Source organism: Glandiceps talaboti, chromosome 14 (assembly GCF_964340395.1).
Source record: "Glandiceps talaboti chromosome 14, keGlaTala1.1, whole genome shotgun sequence".
NCBI classification, from domain to species: Eukaryota; Metazoa; Hemichordata; class Enteropneusta; family Spengelidae; genus Glandiceps; species Glandiceps talaboti.
Genome location: NC_135562.1, coordinates 18409498 through 18435823, shown reverse-complemented (window position 1 = coordinate 18435823; position 26326 = coordinate 18409498). Strand labels below are relative to the sequence as shown.

The window sequence follows — 26326 nt, the reverse complement described above, 5'->3', positions numbered from 1 at the left end:
TCTCTCTCTCTCTCTCTCTCTCTCTCTCTCTCTCTCTCTCTCTCTCTCTTCTCTCTCTCTCTCTCTCTCTCTCTCTCTCTCTCTCTCTCTCTCTCTCTCTCTCTCTCTCTCTCTCTCTCTCTCTCTCTCTCTCTCTCTCTCTCTCTCTCTCTCTCTCTCTCTCTCTCTCTCTCTCTCTCTCTCTCTCTCTCTCTCTCTCTCTCTCTCTCTCTCTCTCTCTCTCTCTCTCTCTCTCTCTCTCTCTCTCTCTCTTGGCCATCGCCCCAAAATACAAGTCTAGCTATTTGGATCCTTACGTTGTAGGGTGACTGTGAAAAAAACCGACATATATTAAAGCGTCCGATGTCCCAGCAGCCCGGCGGTGGCAGTCCTGTATGGGCGAGTACCTACGCTTGTTAGCGAAATTTCAAATGTACCCCTTTTCATATTTCAATGAAAAGAAAAATATTTAGTGAATCTGGGAGAAAAGCCCAGCAAGAAAATCCCCATATTTCCGAAATCAAGAAGCTTTTCGGGACGTTCATCCCCGGGCCATCGTCAGGGAGTTTCTTCGGGGAAGAGGAAAGAGAGAGAGAGAGAGAGAGAGAGAGAGAGAGAGAGAGAGAGAGAGAGAGAGAGAGAGAGAGAGAGAGAGAGAGAGAGAGAGAGAGAGAGAGAGAGAGAGAGAGAGGGGGGGGAGGGGGGAGGGGAGAGAGATTGGAGGGATCGGAGGGATGAGAGGGTGGGTGGGAGGGAGGAAGGGACAGAGAGAGATGGGACGGAGGGAGGGAGGGCGGATTGGAGGGCGGGAGGGAGGGAGAGATGGGAGGGAGGGGAGAGAGAGAGAGAGAGAGAGGGGGGAGAGGTTGGAAAAATGGCATCCTACCCCTATTCTCGGAGGATGATTTGAAAAGGTACCCCCTTTTACGATTCCACGCGTACTGACCTTGATGGCCGGCGAAAAACACCCCATTGAAAGTTTCCGTGAAATTCCTAACAGCATGCGTACCACTTTGTCAGAGATTGCCACCACCGGGCTCAGCCGTGCCTCTTTTATATGGCCTCAGTTTGCAACCGTCCAAACTCTTTTCTCCGTCTTGCAGCCATTGTACGCGCTGCACCATTTCTACCACGCCGAGCCTTTTTAGGTCATTTAGCATTACTGTAACGCGTGCCTACAGATAATACAATAGTCCGAATTATTCCTTATCACTGTACACTCAAGGTTAAATCGAACGACTTTCGCTTTGTCAATGATGACGTATTCGTAGATTAACCAAATTTCAAATTTGCCTAACTTTGCACTACTTTTGATTCAGTTGTCTAATTATTATGCACTGACATCGATTTGAAGGTAACTTGAATGAAAACAACTCGTGATATACATGTATGCTGGTGTAACAGAAGGGCTATTTTGTGTCATTCAGGGATATACAACATGTACGGCTTTTTCTGCCGTGAATAGCTAATTGTGTATTAACAATATACTGAGACGAATCTGCCAATGAGCTGATTCCACGATCCCGAAATAGGGGTGACATCATGAGTTTGATCATGACGTGCAAGTAGTTGAATAAACTCTGAAGAGGAGTGTAAGGTCGTGACCAAGGCGACGCAGCAGTTGAGTGGACGTCTTAAGCTTGAACATAAGGTGAGTCTCTCCCTCAGTTATAATGTCAGAGTAGATCCGAAATACTCGAAGCGATACGGTAATTGAAATGCAGTGCTCACCCTTGACATGTCTCAAAAACTTGTCATAAGTCTGACATTCTTTTTGAAGAACAGTGCCTTGCGCACAGGTACAGGTATGGCCAGTGCAACGCTTCGGTCAAAGCTTTATTTTTTTTAAACGATTCACAGTTGTTAGAAGACTGAATAAAACGTTATTTGAAAATTGTCAACAGTTAGACCGTTTGAGAGTTTTGAGACTCATTTCAACTCGTTGACGTCTGAAAAAAAACAAAGCGGCTTAACCTTGCAATATCAAGAACAATGTCATTGTATCTATGCTACCGACCAGGTTTCCCTTTTTTTCCAAACTGACCCTGACCCTTGATCTACATTATATATACGTATACTATGGCAGAACCCCACGTCCGCACAATGGATGGTAGGGCATACAGAAGTTATTTTCACAAGTGATTCGGTTTATTCTACCGTCGTACAATTCAGATTCTTAGTTGTCTAGACCTAATAGTCTCATTGTCATATTTTGAACCATCTTGCGACAAAGATCGATTATGTTTACAAATGGAAAGTAGTTGAAGTGTTGTTTACTTGTTTGCAGTGAAATACCTAACTAATTTGCATAGTTATATGATCGACTAATTTGCATAGTTATGGCATTTGCGATGGTCAAGAAAAATAGTGAAATGAACCAACAATATTTTTTCAAAATGCATGTAACAACCTGAAAGACGCGTATGTGCTCAAAACAAGTGAATTTATTTGCTTATTTTCATCAGGGATTGGTTTTGTTTTATAATTAGGATCTATTTTATCTCAATTTATCTCATTTGCATAGCCAACTGTGAAAATACCGATATTATTATTTCTGACTGCAATTCAATGTACACAGTGGTACATATGTAACAATGTCATATCCAAAACAACTGACCTCAAAATACTTATATTGTTTGCAGAAATCTGTAGTCGATAGGTCGATGGTGGCACATTCTTTTAACGGTTAAGATCTGTGTAATGTTACCTATCCAGGTTACGGAGACACACGCTCAGATATAATCTAGTTCCTATACAGTATCGTTACGATTTATACCTTTACTCATAGTCTAGGTCCAATACTGTATCGTTATGATTTATACCTTCACTTGCAGTCTAGTTCCTATACAGTATCGTTACATATTGCACTCTACTTACTGAAGCACAGTCATTCGTTACTTGATACTGGTAATAACTCAATCCTGGCATTTAGATATAATATTTGATGACATCATTGTTGGTACACATCAACAAATCTGTGGAAATCCCTGTCATTACATGAACAACGTATGAGTTAGATGGTTGGCAAAAAGTGACACGTCACGGCTACATAAATCATTGTAAACACTATACTTGACTAGTTTAGCCATGGTTTTATGTAAAGTATTTTGTATTACTTAAACAATGAACTGTAGAGCAATGAACTGTAAGCAAACATTGGCTGGACATGTATGTAGGGACAAATACCAGTATTGGCCGGGCATGTATATGTACACCCATACAGCCAGAAAGAGAAATGAATTTGGTTCATTGACAATGATTCCTCAAAAGAACAAGAACAACAGCAGCAACAACAGAACATTTTGCATGCCTGAAGTGACCTTTACCGTCCCATATTCGCAACATTAACCGCCAAGTTTAACAACGTCACATTTATATGTCTCTAAGATAGTTACAACTGTAGTTAGTGAGTTAGCGGAGGCTACATATATATGTCCATCCATTAAATATTGCTGGGTGCAGCCCTCCAACAATTTCCATTCTCGTCTGTCTCTTGACCATTTTGGCCCCCAGATTCCCATAGTCATGTACACTCAGAAAACACACTAACGTTCGCCTCTGCCAAACCCATGTTGTGCAGAGGCTACGCTTGAAATAATTTCGTATTTGCATATGACCCACCCGTGTAATTCATCACGTGGGTTTTCTCTAACTAAAAATATATCGAGCAACACGATAAACTATGTCATCGATATCGTTTGTTCAAATTAAACGTTTCCAGTGATTTTACCAGATCCATGTGGTACTCACGATGCTGAAGTTATCTGCGAAAACGAATAAAAATGCATTCAAAAACGTAAACGTAAAAGTAAAGGGTTCGGGTAACTGACCGCAACTGACCTATTTCAGTTCAAATTTCGAAAACAGTTTTTAAATCGTAAATGTTAATAAACAACATTGTACTTTTGTCGTAATGACTATGACTAAATCATTTTAATAATAGACAATTCACTAAAAGACGTTTCCTTTCATGAGTTATTATGAAAGCGAGTTATTTTTTCAGTTGCGGTCAGTTACCCGAACCCGTTTACGTTTACGTTTTTCAATACGTTTACCAATTCGTTTTCGCAGATAACCAGTATCGTGTGGTACTCCATATTTGGGGCATGAACGTGTCCCTCATAAAATTGTAATTTGGGCCCCACTTAGTCGGCTAGTTGACGAATTGAAAAGGTGTATAGCGTGTAAAAGTGGTGTGAGTTTTTGCGCATTTATAAAATATGATGCGTGACCTATTCGTCGATTTTCTTTCTGTAAAAAGTAATCAATTTTTTCCAAATCTGAAGATGGTTTGTCATGAAAAGTAGGTGAAAATTAAAGTAAATGTTGACAATGTTCGACGTAATTCATACTGAACAATTAGTTCGTACGTAGTTGCAACGTATGAATATAGGGTAAGCCGGGCCTGGCTTGCACGAGATCTCGCTGTACACGAGCCAACAGACCACGAGACTTCCAAAAGTGCTTTTGTCGTCAAAACCTATCATTGTTATGACTCTTTTTGTGCACCAGCTTGGACTGCACCTGTAGCGCAACTGGTGGCCGAAAACGGTGTGCGTGTACGTGCTGTACTTCAAGTGGGAGGCAAAATCAGTTTTGGGATGTCCAAAATGTGCAGGGTCAAAAGTTTTTAACATATAGTAGCAACCAAAGTAAAAACCGCGTGTAAACTCAGCCTGGTCCCTTTAACTTAAAATGAGGTCACCAGTGGAATCATAAATTCTCGTGTACCATGGCCATGTACCCCCATTAATCTCCTCTTTGACACTTTACACTCAACTGATCACAATATGTCAATGCCTATAGTTCTCTCTTCATTCAACCGACAAGAGCTAGGGTTAAAACTGGTAGGCTCAATTGAGAAGAGAATTTAATATACTTTTAGACCACAGGATGAAATTCAACCGTAAAGGAACTCTGACAACGTTAATAACAATATAATTACGTACAGTATGTGAGCACACATTAATCAACACCGTGTTTCAACTCGCTTAAGTCATCATCTAAAACTTCAACAATATCTCTTGTAGCAAATTTTAAAATATCACCAATATTTCTGCACGTACGAGCAGCGAACGTAATAACACACAGCCCAGAAGCAATTCTGAGCCTATGAAATGAGTAAGTTATCCACCAACAAAAATTACTGTTATTACATAGTACTTAAACCGAGCAGTCAGCTCAGCACGTATGGTTAAACTCTACTATAGTCATCACAACGAATCACAAATGATTTGTAACCATGGTAACGGTCAAGTGTAAGTAATGTACCGTATTTCTGTGTACATTATAGTCTTCATTTAAACGCGAATGTTCTTCGAGAAATTCTGTTTCGTTCCTCTTTAGTTCAAAAGCGTTATTATTTCTAGTCTCTTGACCGTTCTTATGTCCTCTTTCGGTTACGAGACGATGATTTCGATCGCGTTTTTCCACACATAACAATGTCATTATCGTGGTCGTATTTCAAACGTTTTAATGTTCAGTCCGTTCTCAGTTCTGTCTTAAAGAATTATGGCATGTCTTTTACGTTCCTTCCATTCATAGGCGTATTTTCATACCACTTTGTGTTCGATACGCACGTATTGGTACAACTTCTCAGGCATGTCTTCTGCCATTGTGCAAAAATGTCTCGGGGTAGCTGTTCCATCGTACAAATATCCGTTGTCCAATTCCGGTTGTCAATCTAAAGTCAGTTATGGGGTCTCTACCAATACATGAGGATCCCAACGAAATATCTATATTACAACAATACGGGACCAGAACGGCACATCGTGAATAAAATATATAACTGCTCGACAAGATTTATTCAACCAGTGCCATGGTCTTTTGAACTTCACACTGGCCACCTCTCCGAACGAGATGGTTACCTTTCCTCATCTAAAGCCTTTCCGGCCTTTATTATTCAAAGTCTTACTTCAGAAAGTTTTCACATTTCTACTATCAAACAATGATGTCATAATATCTTGTATTGGATGTATAAGGACGCGATGCAGTCATCGGTGATAATTAACTTTAAATCGTCAGCGAAATTCTTACTTGTCGTATACTAATCTGCTCTTTTTCAGACTTTACACTCTGCTGATCACAATATGTCAATGCCTATAGTTCACTCTTCATTCAACTGATAAGAGCTAGGGATAAAACTATTTGTCTGGTAGCTCAATTTGCGAAATGAATTTAATATATTTTGTAGACAAGAAGACGAAATTGCCGAAATAGTTAATATTCAAATATTGGTTCGTGACAATAATATGTACGATTTGTATGTAAAATCCCTTTATCTGCTTTTATTTATTAGAAATAGACAGTGTGATAATAGGGAACTTGCAAACCCGCGCCATCTTGAATATCCTGACTGTTGCATCATGGGAAATGTGTTGATAAATTTCAATCAAACAATATCGTAAACAATTACAATGTTTGTAATAACCACAAATAAACTAGTCGTGGTCATTAACCATTATAGGAGGTTTATTCCATCGATAGCTCCAGATCAGGTATTATACTACAACAACAGACAATCCCATAATCCTTTGCATCTGAGCATGCTCAGTCTGGATTGCGAGGTCCCGATTGGCGCCTGTATACATACAGTTAACATCCACGTCTTGGAGCTTTGAATTATAATATTTCATAAGTATGCTTCTCATGTATCTTTGTCTTCTTCTTCCTTCAGGTTTCCAGAGCAGCAATGAAAAAAATCGTACTTTCTCTGGTGGTGTTAGCCTTTGCTTGTATGGCATTGGCTGATGACAAGTCGGCCTATCTTGATATGACCTACCGTTACAACGCGGAAACACTCCATCATCCGGTTCATCCGGATTTTAACCTGACTGTGTTAATACGTGGTAGCGAAGAGTTTGGAATCTATATAGAAAGTAACAGTATATGCTTGGCAGAGCACACCGGTACCCATATTGACGCCCCATCGCATTTTGCTGAGGTCAGTTATCTCAATGTCGCTGTGATTACGTACATAATGATATCAATAAGGCCAAATAAAAAAAATTGTGTGTTTCCGAAAACCAGACCGACCCTCGTTTAGGCCTCCGACCCTAAACACTTTTTGAAACATTTAAAACAGAAAGATAATAAATTCTTTGTCTTCTTCACCTTCATGCACGTCTGTTTTCTTTCCCCAGTGATATCTGTACATATTTTATCAAACCTATCACTAAGGGGTATTCTGACCGACATTTTGTTTATTTTTGCGTCGAGCAATATTTTTTCCAAAGATAAATTTAGTTAAAAAGATCATCTGATTTACAAACAGAGTAAACACTCGAGCTCAGTCCATTTGATAATCTAATATGCTAATTCATTGCTAACTAATTTACATAAAGTCAAACAACATGACTCGGGTCAACAGCTAGGTCATATTATATATTATATTATACCAGTATATTGATGGTGGAAATCGAGGGATCTGATTGGTCTAGACATCGAACTAGCGCGTCTAAAACGAGTGATAATGCACTGCTGGTACGATAATGCACTGCTGGCACGCGTCCAAATTTTGTTCGTCTACGAGCGTTGAGTTGTAGTCCGCCTTGATACTGATAGTGAACTCTTCGAATTGTCAGAGGAGGATTTTCTCTCAATGAGACAATATTTTATGAGAAATTATGAAGGAAATTTCGAAAGCAACCCAGTCATCGCGTATTTGTTCAAATCATCGCCTACTACATGTACTAAGGGACCGGACAGAATTTACGGCAGGGGGGGGGGCCTGGGGAGAAATTATCTCTGACTTGGTTTTTTTCCTGGCCCCCCCATCCACTGTGACCAAAATTTCACAGCCCCCCCTTTCAAAAGTATAAAAATTTCATGCCCCCCCCCCAAAAAAAAGAAAAAAAGTGCACAATATCCTGTCCCCTACAATAACTAAAAAGAGTACAAATTTTTTTGTTACTGTAGTAGACTGTCGACAGTCGCTCGCGCCTTTTTCCCCCCTACGTTTTATCTAAACTCCGATCCGGCGCAACACTAGTCTAATCGCAAACTGATATCGAGGGCCGAAGGCCCGAGTCACAGTGATCGAGGGCCGAAGGCCCGAGCGACTCGCTTGGGCCTTCGCAATTCGGCCCTCGAAATCAGTTTGCGATTATACTAGTGTTGCGCCGGACCGGAGTTTAGATAAAACGTAGGAAAAAAAGGCGCGAGCGACTGTCGACAGTCTGTTACTGTAGCACAACTGTAATATTTCTTTTGGTACTACTATTATGTTACTATTTCAGCCCAAACAACTTAGTAGTTGTAGAGGAAGTTTTTTAGAAAACAAAACAAAATAAAACATTTTGACCATACATGTAATCATACACATGTGGTATAATCTTGTTTATTTCCCAACTAGACACCATAAGTAGTCATCACTTAATACCAAGGCATTTGATGTGGTGGTTTTAACTGTCATTCGCTGATACATACACAGAAACACAGACACAGAGTAAACACACATTCACATGCGTGATTTGTGAAAAACTGTAGTGGGGAAATTTGTGGGGAGTATCTAAGGACATCACATCACCTACATAGTGTATTCAAATATCTATTTATACTCATAACACAATAACTATCTAATGTCAGACATTTGTGATGTCATGAAGTGCTAGCAAACTAAGGATTTTATGCACACTGAGGTCTGACAAATATAGCTTTCACTTTCCTACACCAAATGCATTACCAATACATATGTAAATGTAAGACATTTGTGACTTCATGAAAGTGCAAAAAAATTCAGAATGTTGTGGAATACTTAGATGTAATCAATATGCTTTCAGTTCCAAAACCATACATATTTAAACCTATAGTGTCAGGCATTTGTGACTTCATGAAACATTGGCTTGGTTTAGTGAAAGCCAAACAAAATGATGTTTCTCATATAAGTGACATTGCAAGAAGATTCCCACAGAATGAAGTTGTTGTTAGCGAACGACACAGGAAGACAAGGAGAAAGAAGGAAAATAAAAGAAAAGTAAGAAGATGGAAAGAGAAAAGAACAATTAGTCAAGCAAAAAGACTGTTGTTAACTGTTTTTAGTGAGCAACTTGTGTATAAGGTTGTAGGAAAATACAGCCAGAAGGCAACTACCAAAGTTAGTGCAAAGTCACAGATGAAAAAACACAGACATCTAAATGCTTTACAATATTTAGTACAGATAGATGCATTTGATGATGCTGAGGAGGGAAATAGTTTAATTTCACTTGTTTTAGATAGAAAGAAAGACAAGTCTTGCCTCACATCTTCAGACTGTAGTGAGTCTGAGAGTGAAACTCAAGAATAGTGTCAAGGAAAGAAATAAAACACCTATCTAAATTAATCTGGCCAGACGTTTTTGTATTGACATTTTTCACCAAAAGGTCACTTTTTAATCACATAAATTACAGGTCCTATGCTAGTATATTACCATATATATATATGTATCCTTGATGGTAATTACACACTGAACCTGTTTCCACAGTGCTAAAATGTATGTATGTATGTATGTATGTATGTATGTATGTATGTATGTATGTATGTATGTATACATATGTGTGTGTGTAAGTGTGTGTGTGTGAACAACTTGGAGTATATAAGAGTAATTCAGGGTGTATCAAATTAATCTTGAGTAGTGTTTTTATGCTTCACTAAATATGTACATACAAACGTACACACTTCCATTTTAATACATAAATGAAAGTGTAGACATTCAATATTAAAGGCGATATCAAGTGCTATCTCATGCAATGCTAACTTTTCTAACATATTCATTTTTTTCAATGACAAAATATTTCGCGGCCCCCCCTTTCAAACCATGAGAATTTTCATGGCCCCCCCTTCAAGCCTCCCATTTTTTTCATGGCCCCCCCAATTTCTCCCCAGGCCCCCCCCTCTGCCGTAAATTCTGTCCGGTCCCTAAGGTCAAGGTGCTCGGCATGCACGAGATCGGTCCCAGCCTCGGCGCGCCTGGAGTGGAAACATTGGTGAGCTGTCCTGTCCTGTCATAAAAATGAAGCAAGTGAAAGAGGTTACACTGGCCGACTTACCATTAATCTAAATAGAAATTTGTCTGGGATCCTGTCCTAGCGTATCAGTCATCAATCCGAGAGGGAAATCCTCAAACCCGACAACCTGTCTATCACTTCACCGAGTCACGAATTCGGCCGGGAGCGATCGAAGCGAGTCACGAATTCGGCCGGGAGCGATCGAATAAACCACTTCAAGTATATACCTTGAGTCAAACAGGTTGTTTATTCATCACTGTGCACTTTTAATGAGTCGATCAATGTACAGATTATCCCTAGCTAGAAACGACGAGCAGATAAAATAAATCCAGTCGCTCCACGACGTTCACATTGAGGCCAAGATCAGCTGTCTTGAAAAGCAGCGTTATTGTTATGCAAATTAGACACAGAGGCGCATACTATGAAACGAGAAAACGTTAGTTCTTATCTTGTTTCCGATATTATCAATATACTAGTATAATATAATAGCGATAAACCACCCCCTGGGGAAGGTATACCACTCGGTTTTGACCAGTGAACTCAATATATGCACTCGCTATCGCTCGTGCATATATTTCGTTCACTGGTCAAAACCTCTTGGTATACCATCCCCAGGGGGTGGTTTATTGCTTAATTTTACCAAACTTGTCGCCAATTGTGTCACCTATGTTGTCTTTAGGTAATGGTAATGGTATATTAGAAACCAATTAGAGATTTGTTTTCAGAATTAACTATTCATTTCGTTAGGACATGAAACTATATGTTAAGATTCCAAGGTGCACGCGGCATCCACTATTTCTCGTTGTGAAACATCACAATTTTCGCGATTAATTTTTTCTCGAATGCATAAAAAAAAGTTGAAGGTCAACAATGAAAAACTAGATGGGGTCGGGTAACCGGAACCAAACAATTTTTTTTAGGCCTAGTTCATTTTAAAAAGTCGGATAAAATGGAGCTGACAGTATTAGAGTTTAGAATGTTAGCGTAAAGGAGAAAGTTCTTGATTTATTAGTGGCATTAGCATGTGCAAATTTGTTACTACATTGACGGCTAGGTCAAGTCTCCAGTACCCTTCACCATGAGAATCTCACTAGGAAATGTATACTTTTTTCTTACAGGGGAAATGGCGTATCGATGACGTGCCACTAGAGTCATTGATCGGACCAGGAGTACGAATTGATATCAAATCAAAGGCTGATGCTAATGCAGATGCGCTAATGGAGGTTTCGGACATCGAGGCCTGGGAAGAGACTTATGGTAGAATCCCCGAGGGCTCTATCGTGATGGTGTACACTGGCTGGGGCAGTCGATGGGGCGACAGGGTTTGTACTAAAGCATTTTCTTCTGTAAGGCCCAGTGGTTTGTAATATCTTTCCTCCTACAAGGATGGGACACAAGTTTTGAACATCTGTCGTCCACTTTGGACCTCTTTTGTGACTTTATATACCCTGACCAGTTCTCTATATTGTTTTATAATAATTTTGTTTCTAGTAGGAAAACACACTAAATTAGTTTTTTAAATCAAAATCTAAAATAAATACTCATTTCATACAATTGGTCTCTCTAAAATATTGTTGGTGACACGATTGTGAATACCTTACCACTACCTACCTTTGGATACGATGTATTGCCGTCATGAAATATCCTGTAGGCAACTTAAGTTGACAGTAACATATTCCCCACTTGGAGGACCCCTCAACATTTCTACATATCAAATCTATGTGATACCGGTAAATCATTTCCTATACCCTAAGGATTAAATAAAAATAAGAAGTGTGTAGTCGTCTTAACTTTGTACATGTACAAATTGAGTATGAGTTTAGGGAATTGACTGGTATGGAATAGTATTAAAGCAGAACAAAGTTTAGGCTGATGTTGTCCCAGTTGTTTTATTAGTCCAGTAAGTCACGAAAAGTCATTTACATCGTGTACCTCTCTGAAAATAAGAAAATGACATTCAAATTAGATTCTTGCGCAGACCTCTGTACACTGGGGTGGGAAATTCAGTGCGGTGGCACCAGCATGGGCACCAATCCCAGAATTCCCCACCCCAGTGCCTAGCAGTTTGTTCATGGCCAATTTGAATATTCTAATTTGTCTTAATTTTAGCGAGATACCGCAGTGGTGAAAGTAATTTCTCGTGACTTACCATCATCAACTTAAGCAGTTAGACTCGCCTTTGTTCCCCTTTAATTAGCATGCATCTGTGGTATGCTACTTCAATATCAAACAAGGAGAAACCCACACTTGCTTTTCTCAAAGAATAATCAACATGTCATGTTTACTTACAGCTTCGTTACTTAGGCACAGAGACAAGAAACGCGTCGCTGCTCCATTACCCTGGAATTACTGGAGGTGCAGCCCAGGCTTTGTTAGACAGAAAGGTGAAAATTCATCTATCTGAAAGCTTATTATTCACTTTTCATTGTCGTTGTTGTATTTGGCACTTTGTAGTTTTTTGACATTCTCAAGCCACTCGTACACAGACAGACAGACAGACAGACATATGTACATGCATACGTACGTACGTACGTACGTACATACATACATACATACATACATACATACATACATACATACATACATACATACACACATACATACACATTCATCATGTATATAAAGAATGAGAGAGAGAGAGAGAGAGAGAGAGAGAGAGAGAGAGAGAGAGAGAGAGAGAGAGAGAGAGAGAGAGAGAGAGAGAGAGAGAGAGAGGAGGAGAGGGAGGAGGGAGGGAGGGAGATAGAGAGCGATGTTTGTTTATTTCCTTGGTATTCCATACTCCATCCACCTTATTCATTAAATAATTTGCACATATATTCCCATCTCTACCAATTGTATGATATATATAGCATATGTCATTTCTTCTAGATGTGTAAAATGGTGTTTCTATTTGTCTCCACTAGGTAATAACAGTAGGAATTGATACTCCTTCAATGGACAATGCGCCATCGACAACATTTTCAGCTCACATAACTTTACTATCAGCTAACATACCAAGTGAGTTTCTGCCAGGTTATTTCATAAAAACCATCATGTTGGTTTTTGTTTTTTTAATTGTGTGTGTGTGTGTGTGTGTGTGCCGTATTTTGCACAATAATAACACAAATTTAAAACAGTCTAATTTAAGGTTTATTAAGCTTTGATTTGGACGAAGTCTGTCCATTTTATTCTAGCATTGACATTCTGAATTTTGCACCACGTTTTTAGTTATTTTCAATAAAGGTTTTAGAAGAGAGGTTTACCTCTGATAAACAAGTAAGAGCTTAAGCATTTCTTTCTCAGCAGATAAACCAAGGTATATAAATTTGAAATATGGTAATGACAATGGTATGATTTACACAGCTCTCTGTATTATTGATTTCAACAATTGCATCCAGTTTTTAGCTGTACCAAAACATATGGTGCTGTGTTGCTATGATGTTACAGACACGACACAGGTCATTTACAGAACTTTACCTTGTACAATATCTCGGTTAAAGAGAACTTTATAAGTGTGTTTTGGATTTTATCTTTCTCGCGGTTTTGATTTTTGGACACATAATTTCGTAAAAAATATATTTATGAAATATTCAAATTAAAAATATCTAAGCATTTGAAAAGAAAAAAAAAGAAGTAACATTATTAATTGTGCTCTGAATTTTATTCAGAAAAAATAACGATTACTTTTCATATTTTGTGTTCGTTTATTTCTTGATTTCAGTACTTGAAAACGTTGCCAACGTCGATAAGTTGCCGAACATAGGATCTACTATTTTTGCACTTCCTATGAAGATCGATGAGGGGAGTGGAGCCCCCGTGCGTATCATTGCCACTGGGTGGCGTTCTGATGTTCCAAATCCGTGCAGTACTGGAGCGGGACACCAGCTCTTACCTTATATGGGTTTGATGGTCTTCATGCTCTGTGCCTCTCTATTTCGTACATAAGGAATAATTATTGCAATCTTATGATAATTAACAATTTCATTTTAATAGAAGAGTTTTCTAATTTTTGATTGAAGAAAATTAACAAAAGCTACATAGACTAATGGAACGTCATAATATAGATATGTAACCAAACACTTTGTTAACATTATTCAATCAATCAATCAATCAATCAATCAATCAATCAATCAATCAATCAATCAATCAATCAATCAATCGATTGTTATTAACATTATTCCTGACAGCATATACATAAAGAAGTGATATTATTAATAGTTAATCTACAGTTAAATGTACCTTTCACAAATTGCTCAAAAGATGTAGCAAAAAATGATAGCCCTTTCGCCTTAAGTGGAAAAAGGAGTTGTTATTTTACTGCGCATGCGCACCTCTGCCGTATAGGTTTATTTTAAGTGGCTATATGGATGAGGGTTGGGTATTTATTTTGGGGTTTTAATTCATCGTTAACAAAATTTCATCATGGCTTACTAATTGAAATTTCAATGTGAAACAAGTCCTTGTTTGTAACTTAGTAAATTGCAAAAGATCGATAAATGTGTAAAATCGTTGTTATTGTACGTACAGTAACAAACGTTTTGCACATGTTTTTAGCTCTTTTGCAATCTATTTGAGTTACAAACAAGGACTTGGCATGTGTTGTTACACATTGAATTCGAAAGTGGTAAAATTGTTCTATAAATTAAAAACCCAAAATAAATACCCAATCCCATTGCTCATCCACATTGCCAACTTAAAGCTCAAACTACATTTACTTTCAAGAAAGGACATGATACTTTTCAGTCATTTAGAAGTTTTTTTTTAAATTTAATTTGTCGTTGGTCGTGACTATTCCTAAGAAGTCAAGGCAGACATTTATTTTCCTTTTACAACAATCTAAATGAATGAATGAGATGATAATCAGGATATTTATATTGTAATCGTTTCCATAAACGTTAACGCTGACAGTTTCACTTCATGAAATCCAAGAACATATACTTAATAATCCATCAAATGTTTACTCTACCACTAAGATTTACATGAATACTAGTTGTATACTATGTTTTATACTGTAGTTATATCACATACTAGTGTACTGATAAAATTCCTTTAGAATATTGTAATATTTAACCTGAGTAGCTTCAGTATTTTTATGTCAAACACTTCAATACAACGTAGGAAAAAAATATTGGCGTACACATTACTTTTGCACAACAAGCATAGATAAACGCATACATACGCGCGTGCGTGTGTGCACACACACACACATACATACATACATGTACATACATGTGTACACACACACACATACATACATACATACATACATACATACATACATACATACATACATACATACATACATACATACAAAAGCGAGAGAGAGAGAGAGAGAGAGAGAGAGAGAGAGAGAGAGAGAGAGAGAGAGAGAGAGAGAGAGAGAGAGAGAGAGAGAGAGAGAGAGAGAGAGAGAGAGAGAGAGAGAGAGAGAGAGAGAGAGATTTCCAGTTGGATATTTCGACACCCAATTCGTCATTTAGGTAAGTATGGCTGTGAATGTCTGCGAGTGTGCTCATTATGTTTGTGTGCAATGTTAAAAAAAAACTACTCGCCTACATAAGGGTGACCCTAATTTGTTTCCAAATTTTCAGCTCCTAAATCAAAACTTCGCGAAAACACGGGGCGTCGCAGTCACACGTCAACGAATGGTTATCTCTATGTAGTCGATGAGGGCGCGCAGTACAAGGTACATGTACAAACAAAATAACTCGTTTAGCATTTAATTTTAGTAATGCCTTGCTCCGAAGACTGTGAGAGAGTCTAAGAACATGCCAATATAGTATAGAAGCTGGGAAAGGGTCTGTTACCAGGAATCCAAGAAAAAAAGAAGATAGAGGGGAAGAAATACAGAGGCAGAGAAACATGAAGATGTTTTTTTAGTTTTATAGGTTTTTTAAAAATCGACCGAACGTTGCCATGAAAAAGTAAGGAGAAACATAACATAATAGGATCACGTACCCTAATGTACACCCTATATCGATGTACATATTTCTTTTCACCCAAGAACGGTAAAATAAATAAAGGCATGGCGATGGAATGTGACGTATTTTAAAATCGAAAGGTACAGTATGCTGTACTTCAGCTTATTAGTTTAACTGAATACTTCTTAGTTTGTAAAACAATTGACTAAAAGGTTCGTCGTTGTTGACCTTCCACATCACTGCCCCTTGATGTATGTTTGGTGCCAGTGACAACATTAGGGTGCACAAAAGAGCAATATAAACAAATCTTAAACTAACTGTGTAATAATTAAGGGGCGCGGTGTGATCAATAGTTCAGTCAATGGAAAAAAAACAATTCTGTTAGTCAGGCTCAGACGTCCCATCACAACTTCTAAGTTATCTAACTATTGAAATTGACCAAAATTGAAACCTGTTTCGGACAGTGCAATCAATTTCAAATCAGCATGTAGTGATAAATTGTGCTATAGATAGGAAAAAATTGCACTTTCACTGAAACATTAATATATTTTAGTGCCATGCATTTACTGTATACCGAAAATTCTTCCATTTCTCAGTTTAGCATTTTAAAGAAATAATTGTATCTAGGGGTACAAAAACAGATTCCATTAAAAGGAAAATCGTTGGAACCGTAGGTCGGATGAGAATAAAAAGGAACACATGCCAATTTCGTTGTGTACACCTAACGTAATATTATTTAAAGATGTGTGTGACGTCACATAAAAAACAAAGCAGCGGTAATTGACCTTTTGAACACCCTAACCTGGTTTGAACTGATGACTACCTCACAAGTGCAAGTCAATCCTACCTGTACACAGACGAGGGCTTACATTCAGCATACGACCTAATTTGACGCTTTTCATTCTGTCGTGATAAACCTGCCAACTGTTTGAGCGATGTACATATTTCAAATGAAAATTACAACAGCATCCTTACATAATTTGCTATGAGTTAGAGGGTCTTATTTTAAAGTTTACTTAGTATACTTCCAAGTCTTCGCTAAGACAGCGTGCACGCGTGGTCGACGTCTCCACGATTCCGAAGAACGATCCGGTCTTTGTCAGAAAACGGTTTGCCAATCGTACCCTTCACAACGTTTGCTGAAGCTATTTCCACCGGTAAGTTATAATAATTTGGATGTCGGATTATCGGTGATATTTTCAATCACTACTCTTTTAAAACCACTGCACCGTCGATCAATGGACCGTGCACAGATCATCTAAAAATTTAAAGGGAGGAACACTGACAGGTAAAACTCAAGTGGTGGATGGTCGTCGCACAAAATACTTCAGTTTTACTATTTATCAACCATCACACATTAAAAAATGACATGTCCTAAAATATGCAAATATGATGTACCAGTACCATCCATGACATTGACGAGCTCTCAAGAATGAACCAAGAAAAAACGCGCGTAAATTGACATTCCAATGAAACACATGTTTTCACGAGGAAGGCGTGTTCTCGCGTGATTTAACGAGAAGGTATGCAACGTGACTACTGTTGGTCATCAACTTGCATATACCCACTCAAAAACCGCCAGACCGATTGGCTTGATATTTGGTGGGGACATTACTTGTGGTGTTCTTATGAAAAATTGTTCAAATGGAAATGATCGCATCACAGGGGTGTGATTTTGGCCAAAAAAATGTGATTTTTGGTCAAAAGACAAACTCAGAACCCAGGGGGGGGGGTGTGGGGTGGTGGGGTGGTGGTACTCCCACCTATTGGATATACGTATACCCCTTTGGGGTAGGGTTTTTCGCTCTTTGGTCTGACATGAGTACTGTCTTTTGAGAGCTAATGAGTCTAAAATGGGGTCCACATTTCACAATTTTTTATTTTGTTAGGTCTAAAATGGGGTCCTGGAAGGATCTCCTTAATAAATTCTCGACGAGTTCAGGATTTTACCCTGCTAATTCACTGGTTAAAATAGTATGCACACCCCCTGAAATGCTTGGTTCTAGATATCGCCCATATTGTTATGTTAACTGCGCATGTGCAAAAGTTGAAGTCTAAAACGGGGTATTGGATTTGGATCTAAATTGGTCTAAAATGCGGTCTGGGGTTGACAGCATTGGCCACACACCCCTACCAGATCTGGCCAGTGGTACCCCCCCCCCCCCTCTTCGTAGGCTAGGTGAGGCTTGGTCTATTTTCATATTTTGACCACACACATTTGGGTATAAATTATAGATTATTACACTTGATAAATATGTGAAAGTGTATTTATATCCTGAGATACAGAGCTAGATAAATGATTATGTACAAGCCTTGCAACAAACAGTGGTAGTTTGTTATCGAAAGAAATCGGAAAGAACACGGTAAAAAGGAGACGGTTCAAGGTCAGTATAATACTTCCTAAACTTCTAATCGAAAATCTAAAAAGACACGATTTCTCTTTATTCATCTGCGCATTAGTGTGTGAAATTTGAAAATGATAAGTCCATATTTGACGAAATTGAAATGATGATAAATATTTCACCTGTTTGTGAACAGGTAAAAACCTATTTTAAGGCCAAGAAAAAAATTGTTTTCTGGTGAGTTTGAATCACTTAAATACCCTGCCTCGGTCTTCTTTTTTCTTGTGTTTGTCCAGCCAATGCAGACTGCAGATCCAAGGGAAACACAAAATAAGGTTGGCACGAAACCCCTGAAAACAGAGTCTTTCTCAGTGTAGAGCACGAGTATAAAGTAGCGTCATATTGAGCGTCAGATAGCCTCAGATCCGAATACACCCAACGGCAGTGAAGCAGAATCCTTCCCTGTAGTCTAAACGGTATTATTTCAGGTTTGAGTCCGTCGAGTGTCTTCGGATCTGAGGCCATCTGATGCTCAATGTAACATTCATAAGATAACGTTACCTGAATCTGAATCTGGCGCCAACATTATACTCGTTCGATCAATTAATTACTCAAATTGGTCATTAATATTCATCGGATTATTATCAAAACCTAATCAGTTCTTGCCATTCCCTACGGAACATGTCTATGAAATTTCGTTTGAATTGATGCAGCCGTTTTTTCGCAAATGGCGATACAGACACACACGCACTGACACACAGACTTCATTGCTGTATTAAAATCTTCCTTACGGAAGGTAAAAATGTATGTAAATTTGCAAAGCAACAAGACCACGCCCATAGCAACAGCCAAATAATCACGTATATTGCAAAAATAACGAATAGAAAGACATGAATATACAAAAAATGTATGCAAATGTGCCTAGCAACAAGACCACACTTATAGCAACAACCAAATGATCACGTATATTGCAAAGATAACGGGGATTAATAGACAATTGAATAAACATTCTAAAATTGTATGTAAATATGCCTAGCAACAAGACCACGGCCATAACAACAGCCAAATGATCACGTATATTGCAAATATAATATGAGGAATTCATACACAAGTGAACAAAAAGATACAGAAATGTATGCAAATATATCTAACAACATGACCACGCCCATATATAGCAACAGCCAAATGATAGCATATATCGTAAAGATAGCAACATGGTTGGATAGGCAACTGGATAGTCATTCAGCAAATGAAAACCTATTGTTAGCATAGACTAGCATATGGATTAACATTTTTAAAAACTGTACAGTTGTGCTACAACGCCATTGGCAGTATTTTTATTTTATTTTATTATATATATTTTTTCATGTGTGTGTGTCTCGTTCAGGTTTTCCATTGTTTTCCTAATGGTCTGTGTGTTATTTATTTCTTCATATCAGATGTACAGCCATTACAGATTGGAAGAATAGTTTTATATTGTCTTTTTAAGTTGTTGTCAGTTTCCGCACCCACTATTTCTTGCAAAACTTCATGATTTTCACTATTTTATTGTTATTTTTTCTCGATTATGTAAAAAAAAAGTTTAGGGACAGTGTGAAAAACTAGGTGGGGTCAGGCAACCGTAACCAAACAACTTTTTTTTATTTGGCCTTACCAGTGACTTTGAAAACCAAAATAACAATTTATAACTTCCTTATCTCATTAAAGGAAGAAGATCTTAAGAGTCCTGGTACATATAGACCACAACACTGAGGCTAGACAACATGGCATTTGCATCAGGTGATGCCATATATACCTATACCTTTGATTAATGAACGTCTACTTCTCTGTACTGTCTGCCATGAAAGGTACAAATCACCCAAGATATTGAACTGTTTGCACTCTTTCTGTGAGCAATGTTTAAGTAAATGGGCTCGTACATGTACTAACCATGGGAAACCTAGTTGTCCATCTTGTAGAAAACAGTGGACTTTACCTCCTGGTGGCGTGAGTCAACTCAGAGACAACACCCATCTGAATGATTTGATAAACCTCATCACTGAATCGAGTTCGGATTCCCGACCAGGAACGTTCAAATGTGAGCACTGTGGCAAGAACGCCAGTTATTGGTGCCAAGATTGTGATCAGAGTTACTGCAACCAGTGTGACCGTATTCATGTCACTGCTACATTACTGAAAGGCCACGTCAGAATGACTATTGAAGAGTATGAAGAAAAGCAGCACACTAGGCAGAAGCAAGCAAGACTTTGTAGCATTCACCCACGTGAAAAACTTGATATGTACTGTACAACTTGCCAACATCCTGCATGTTACAGATGTTCAGTCAGTAAGCACAAATTACCAAGACATGATGTCATATCCCGAGAGGTTGCTCTTCGGATGGCGAAACCTGTGCTGGAAAGATATTCTGCAGAGCTTACAAGAGATATCATGAAGTTGAAGCATGCTAAAGATTATGTGATGGGCCTGTCTAAGTCTCTACGGAAAAACAGAGACAAAGCTGAATTGCAGATTAAAACGGCCATCAAAGATGTTCGTGATGCTGTTAATGCTGAAGAAATTAAACTGTTGCAGGATTTAGATGACCAATACCAGATGTGCGATAATCAGACCAAGACGCATACAGAACAGCTTGACCTTCGACTTGGATATGTAGACAGTATGCTTTCGTATTTGACACACACTCTACAACATGGGACAGCTGTTGATTTTATATCAGTTAAGAAAGCAGCCGAGGTCAGAAATAATCCTGTTTATCAAGAAATAGAACAGACAAAAATGCTGAGTGCTGATTTGCAGTTTAAGAGAAATGACCAACCTATACAAACCAATATTGGTCGTGTACTGCTACAAAAACAGAAATCTCAGGTGTGTACTAAGGCAGCTATATGCCACATTACAGTGACTAGAAAAACAAAAGATTGTCTAGTTTAGCAACTAGGAGTGCTGTTCCGAAGCAGTTTTTAGACCAGAAGTGTGGGCAATAAGTCTTCATTTGAATAGATATTATTTCCAAGTATTATATTTTGGTTAATGATTTTCTCAGTGAGGTTGAATAATTGAAGTTTATTCTGGATGAAACAGGATGAAAAAAATGGATATTTTGGAATATGAATTATCTTAATTCCCCATCAGAGATTGTATGTATGCACTAAATATGTACAATGAATCATTAAACAACAAATATATGTAATTGCAAAAATATTCAATGAAATGTTTTGGCAGAAGGGACATTTTTTTATTGCTATGGCCCAAGTAATTTTTTCTTGTCATAAATGATCCAATTCCATAGTTTTAATAGAAGATGTAGGCTTACAGTAAAATTCAGGTGTCAGCTGTAAGATGTAATAGATTCTAATTCATTAGGTAATACTTGTACATGTATTCTCAAAGCCAGTGTAACTAAATTAATCTAAATTAATTAATTAATTAAATTATTTAATTAAATCTGACTAATGTAGTGAATATTAATCTCTATTCTCTATGATTATATAAGTTTGTTTTTGATGCTGTAGTTCTGAGTTTGATGGCCACCTTCCTTCTTCCTACATCTGGCAATACCATATGAGTTCACATTCAAATCCTACATGTACCATAGCCAATCAAAATTCACCTCAGAGTTAACATGCCAGAATTGATGTTGAAAATATACAGACTCACCATAACAATGACATCATTGTCTGCGCTTGAGCTCTTAAATAGAGCATTCTGAGGTACTTTACATGCATGTGCATGCAAGTTTTCAATGTACACATGTGATGTATACTTATTGATAATAGTACATGGGTTACTCAATGCACAGGATTTGAAAGTTAACTCACATGATTAGATGTAGGAAGGAGTTACCCACTGAATATGATTGAAAACAAACTACAATAAACATAGGAAATAGAGGTAAATAATGAAATGAGGTGATGTGTGCTACATGTACATCAGATTTTAATCAGATTGGTCTCAAAGCTGGGTTATACAGTAGACCCTCGCTAACTCGCGGGTGTCCGGGTCCATCAAGAAACCCGCGACTTAGCGAGGGCCGCGACTTAGCGAGGTGCTCATTATATATTCATAACCACACATTAACACACGTCACACGTCAGCTTTTCTTCATTCTTCAGTAATGTGCAGATGAAACTAGTACAGTACATGTTTTATGACATCGCGGCAAGACTTTCTTTTTTGTTTTTTGCACGGTCGACAAACTAACAGTACAACTTACAAGCTCACGCCTGGCGGCCATGGTAGGTAGGGCCAAGAAATGCTGTTGAATTTCCGGGTTGCGGAAGTGCAGTTTTGACTTTTATATCATCGAATAACGGGATTTGTTTTAAATATTCTAAAACAACAACTAATTTTTTATGTTTCTCAGTACAGTAACATTCCTAAATGATGAGGTTGAGTTGAGAAATCGCAAGGTTCGGCAACACGTGGCGTGATGCATGATGTCGGTAGATATATAAACATAAAGACGCAAGTGATGAACGGATTCAGTTGATCGTAGACCGAAATTTCGTTATATAAATGACGTTTTCCTCAAAATTTTGAAGAAACAAAACGTTTTTAGGTGACTTCTAAATCAATCAAATCAAACTATACATTAATGCGAGACAAGCTTTAGTTTTTAATTTGTTTTTGTGGACAATGTTCAAATTCGATTGACGAATCCTGCAACTCGAATCTAACACGATCAATGCACCGTTCACCAGCCAGACGAAAATGGTCGACGTGTTTGTTGACTAGCCGAGAAGTGCTTGTGAATGTGGAGCAGTCCGAATAAATAGAAGGCGATTGCTAACATCAAAGTCAAACCGCGACACCTCTTCATCGAAACACCAACAAGTTTGAAATTGGCAGGCGTGCCATTTGTTTAAAAAAATACAACAATAGGAAAACTAAAGAAAAAATGGGATCCAAGGTGACACCCGCGACTTGGCCGAATCCGCGACTTACCGAGGCGCGAGTTAGCGAGGGCCCACTGTATTATAATTTGACAGTTTCTGTCTTTGCATATGTTGCAGATTAATCTCGATCTAGCAGTTAATGCAGCAGAGTTTATACCATCACAACAAAGTCCACGACATGATGAAATACCAACAGTGCGTAAGTACGAATTCGTATGCTTTTTACAGAATTGGAGGGATTAAAAAGAAACATCACTCCAGGAAATGAAGACATTTTCATAAATTTTGGGTTGTAGAAAGTCTTGTGATTTAACATAACATAAATTCTGCGTGGCTGCCGAGAAACACCAAATTGACACTTCATTGTCTAACAGTGGTCCAGTGCTTCCACATAGCAGACAAACATCTTTAAAAGTCTAGATACCCTGAAGTCAAAGGCTCTTTTCATTATTTCCAACTCTGTGTTTTTAATGAGCAAGGTATCAATGGTGCTAAACTTTCTTCTAATTTCTAAGCACCCTTGATGAAATGAAAGTCATATTCCAAACATTTTATGCAGAACTCATATTAAACTAGGTAGGAGACCTAAAGATGTTCTTTCCATGGCTGCAACCACTCTCTGAATGAACCCTCTGTGTAAATAATCTTGTGAGGTCACCACCTGCTGCCATTAATTGATATTTAAAATTAAAATTTGTTAATAAATTCATATAATTTAACTGTTAATAATGAAAAATACAATTAAATTTGGGGGAAAAATTTCATTCTAGATTATATTTGACAATTTAGATTTAATAATACAAATTCTTGATTCAGATTAAAACTTTCATATTTTTTGTTCAACTTGGTTTCTGCATAGTACAATTACCATAATAGTCTGGTTTGATATCTGATATTGAACTAAGCTTCTAATCTTTGTTCATATAAAGTGACATTTTTATTTCACTTTGAAGTAAGAAAATGCCCAAGTTACCATCAGAATGTTATTATTTATGTATGCAACAATAAGGATACTATGACAGAGCCCCATGATGCACTAGTGCAAATGTTACACATGTAGGGTATTTGTGCAAGTTTTTGGTGTTCTCTGCAACAGTACTTTCATGAGTGTAGCGAGTGAAAGTGCAGTGAGTGAAAGTGCAGAAGAAAACACTGCAAGCAATGAGCTAGTGCAAATACCCTAGAGTACCCCACACTGGCACACTCATGGCATGAGGTTCAGGTATTATTAGATATGTTTATCCGAAACAAAAAAATGATGTACAATCATGTCCTTATTTGCATATCAATTGCATGGAGGTATGTAATAATGTTTTTGGAATTGCACTGCAGTGCAAGTACCTCTAGTGTGTGGGGACATCGATACAAGCTATCTCTAGTACATATATGATAAATAACTTTTTTATTCAAGTTTCAGGGACATAACATGTCAAAATTGAAGGTGTGATATAGAGCATTTGGCATGCAAGTCTCAATTTCTTTTTTCTGCAGGTGTTGGCCTGGTTACTGTTGTTGAAGAACACAAGGATAAGAAAACTGTTCAAAAATCAGATTTTGAGGAAAGAAGACCTCTTCCTTTAAATGGAGGATGTGAACATTTTGCCTTAAGCTTTAGGTGGTTTAGGTAAGGAGAGAAACGTTATGACTTACACGTTTCCGATTTCTCTAATTGGCAAATTTCTAATATGGAAATTTACTAACTTTTTATTTCTTAGATTGTGGTAAGACATATATACCTATGCATGTGATATATCCAAATTGACAAATTTCTAATATAGAAATTGACGTGATAGATTCACATGTTGTAATGAGACGTACCGATTGATGCATGCGATATATGCAAATTGACAAATGTATAATTTTGGACATTGATAGAATTTCTCTTTTGGAAATTTACAAAATATATTATATCTTCATGATAGATTTCCATGTTGTGGTAAGACATACCCATGTGATATATGTCACAACCAAGCTGAAGATCACATGATGGCATTTGCTAAAGTAATGATTTGTGGCTTTTGTCGTAAAGAACAGGTATGTATTAAAGGCATTGTTTGGATAATAAGAGTAAGCTTTATGAGTGTACAACTTTCCCTGTAGAAATATAGAAAAATGTTAGTCGAGGATACTGTGAATAGTCCTATCTTTCACATTGGCTCAGTTCATAAGCTTGCCCTAATGCAAGAACCTGTCTCTGAATCATGGACTGTTAAGCAACATACGAATTTGTGACAAGAAATGGAAGTTAATGCTTACAGCATTAGTGATTTGTATGTTGTGTGGTAAAATGTATATCTTTTGTTGAGGAAAGCCACATGCTTAAATATGCAGTCAAAATTGTGACCTCATCAAATAGATATTGAACAGTTTGACAATATTTCTGCAAGTCTCATTGAGTATTTTATCCCCAATTTATGCTACATGTCTTTTCTCTTTTACAGACTTATACAGTTAGGGACCCCTGCATAAGTTGTGGAGCTATGTTGGCACAAAGACTACTGTATAATTGAAATGGTAGGTTATTCAATTTGCCGCTCAGAGATCGGGGGGTGTGGGGGGGGGGGGGGTCAGACACAATTAACATCACTATTTTCTGACTCCTGTTATACTATCTGATTGTTTTGCTTCTTATGTATCTATGTTTTGATGTCATTTTTCTGTTCTCTTTTTGATCAGATAATAGAAGATATCATAATTATCATATATGTATGTCAAGCACAAAAAGTTTGTTGTTTTCATTTGGGGTGGAATAGGACATTAGGAAGAACATTTTATAAAATCTTTGACTAAGTTGATGTCAACCATGAATATGCCAATAGCCTGTATATGTGTGTGTGTGTGTGTGTTTATTTCACATTTGGTGAGTGGTTTCTTCGCTGATAAGTAGCATGTGTCGTACTGTTGCTGAAAACTGTAAAAAGAGTACAACATAACAGTGATTACTAGCTATACAGGTACACATAGTACAAATAAGCATTAATGTACAATAATTATAATTTACACTATTTAATTTGACATTTTAAGCAGCAATAAAAACAATCTTAATCAAGCAAACACTACCAAAAGACATAGTATTGACAAATCACATAATTTCTGGTATTTTCATGAACCAGGAAAAAACACAGATGTTGTTTTCAAAAAAAGCACATGGACTTCAGGAAAGTGAAAAGGAGAGAGAAAACAAAAAAAAAATGCTTAAAAACCAGCCTGAGGTTTTTGTG

General features: G+C 37.7%; 1 protein-coding gene across 1 annotated transcript; it reads left to right on the top strand.

Moving 5' to 3' along the window:
- The first annotated feature begins 1717 nt into the window (after positions 1–1717).
- On the top strand, positions 1718–13889 carry LOC144445379 (isatin hydrolase-like). The gene is made up of 7 exons (XM_078134918.1): positions 1718–1784; positions 4492–4556; positions 6656–6922; positions 11081–11284; positions 12254–12346; positions 12869–12962; positions 13666–13889. Exons 1-7 carry the CDS (start codon positions 1718–1720, stop codon positions 13887–13889), a joined length of 1014 nt encoding a protein of 337 aa, XP_077991044.1.
- Positions 13890–26326: the final 12437 nt, after the last annotated feature.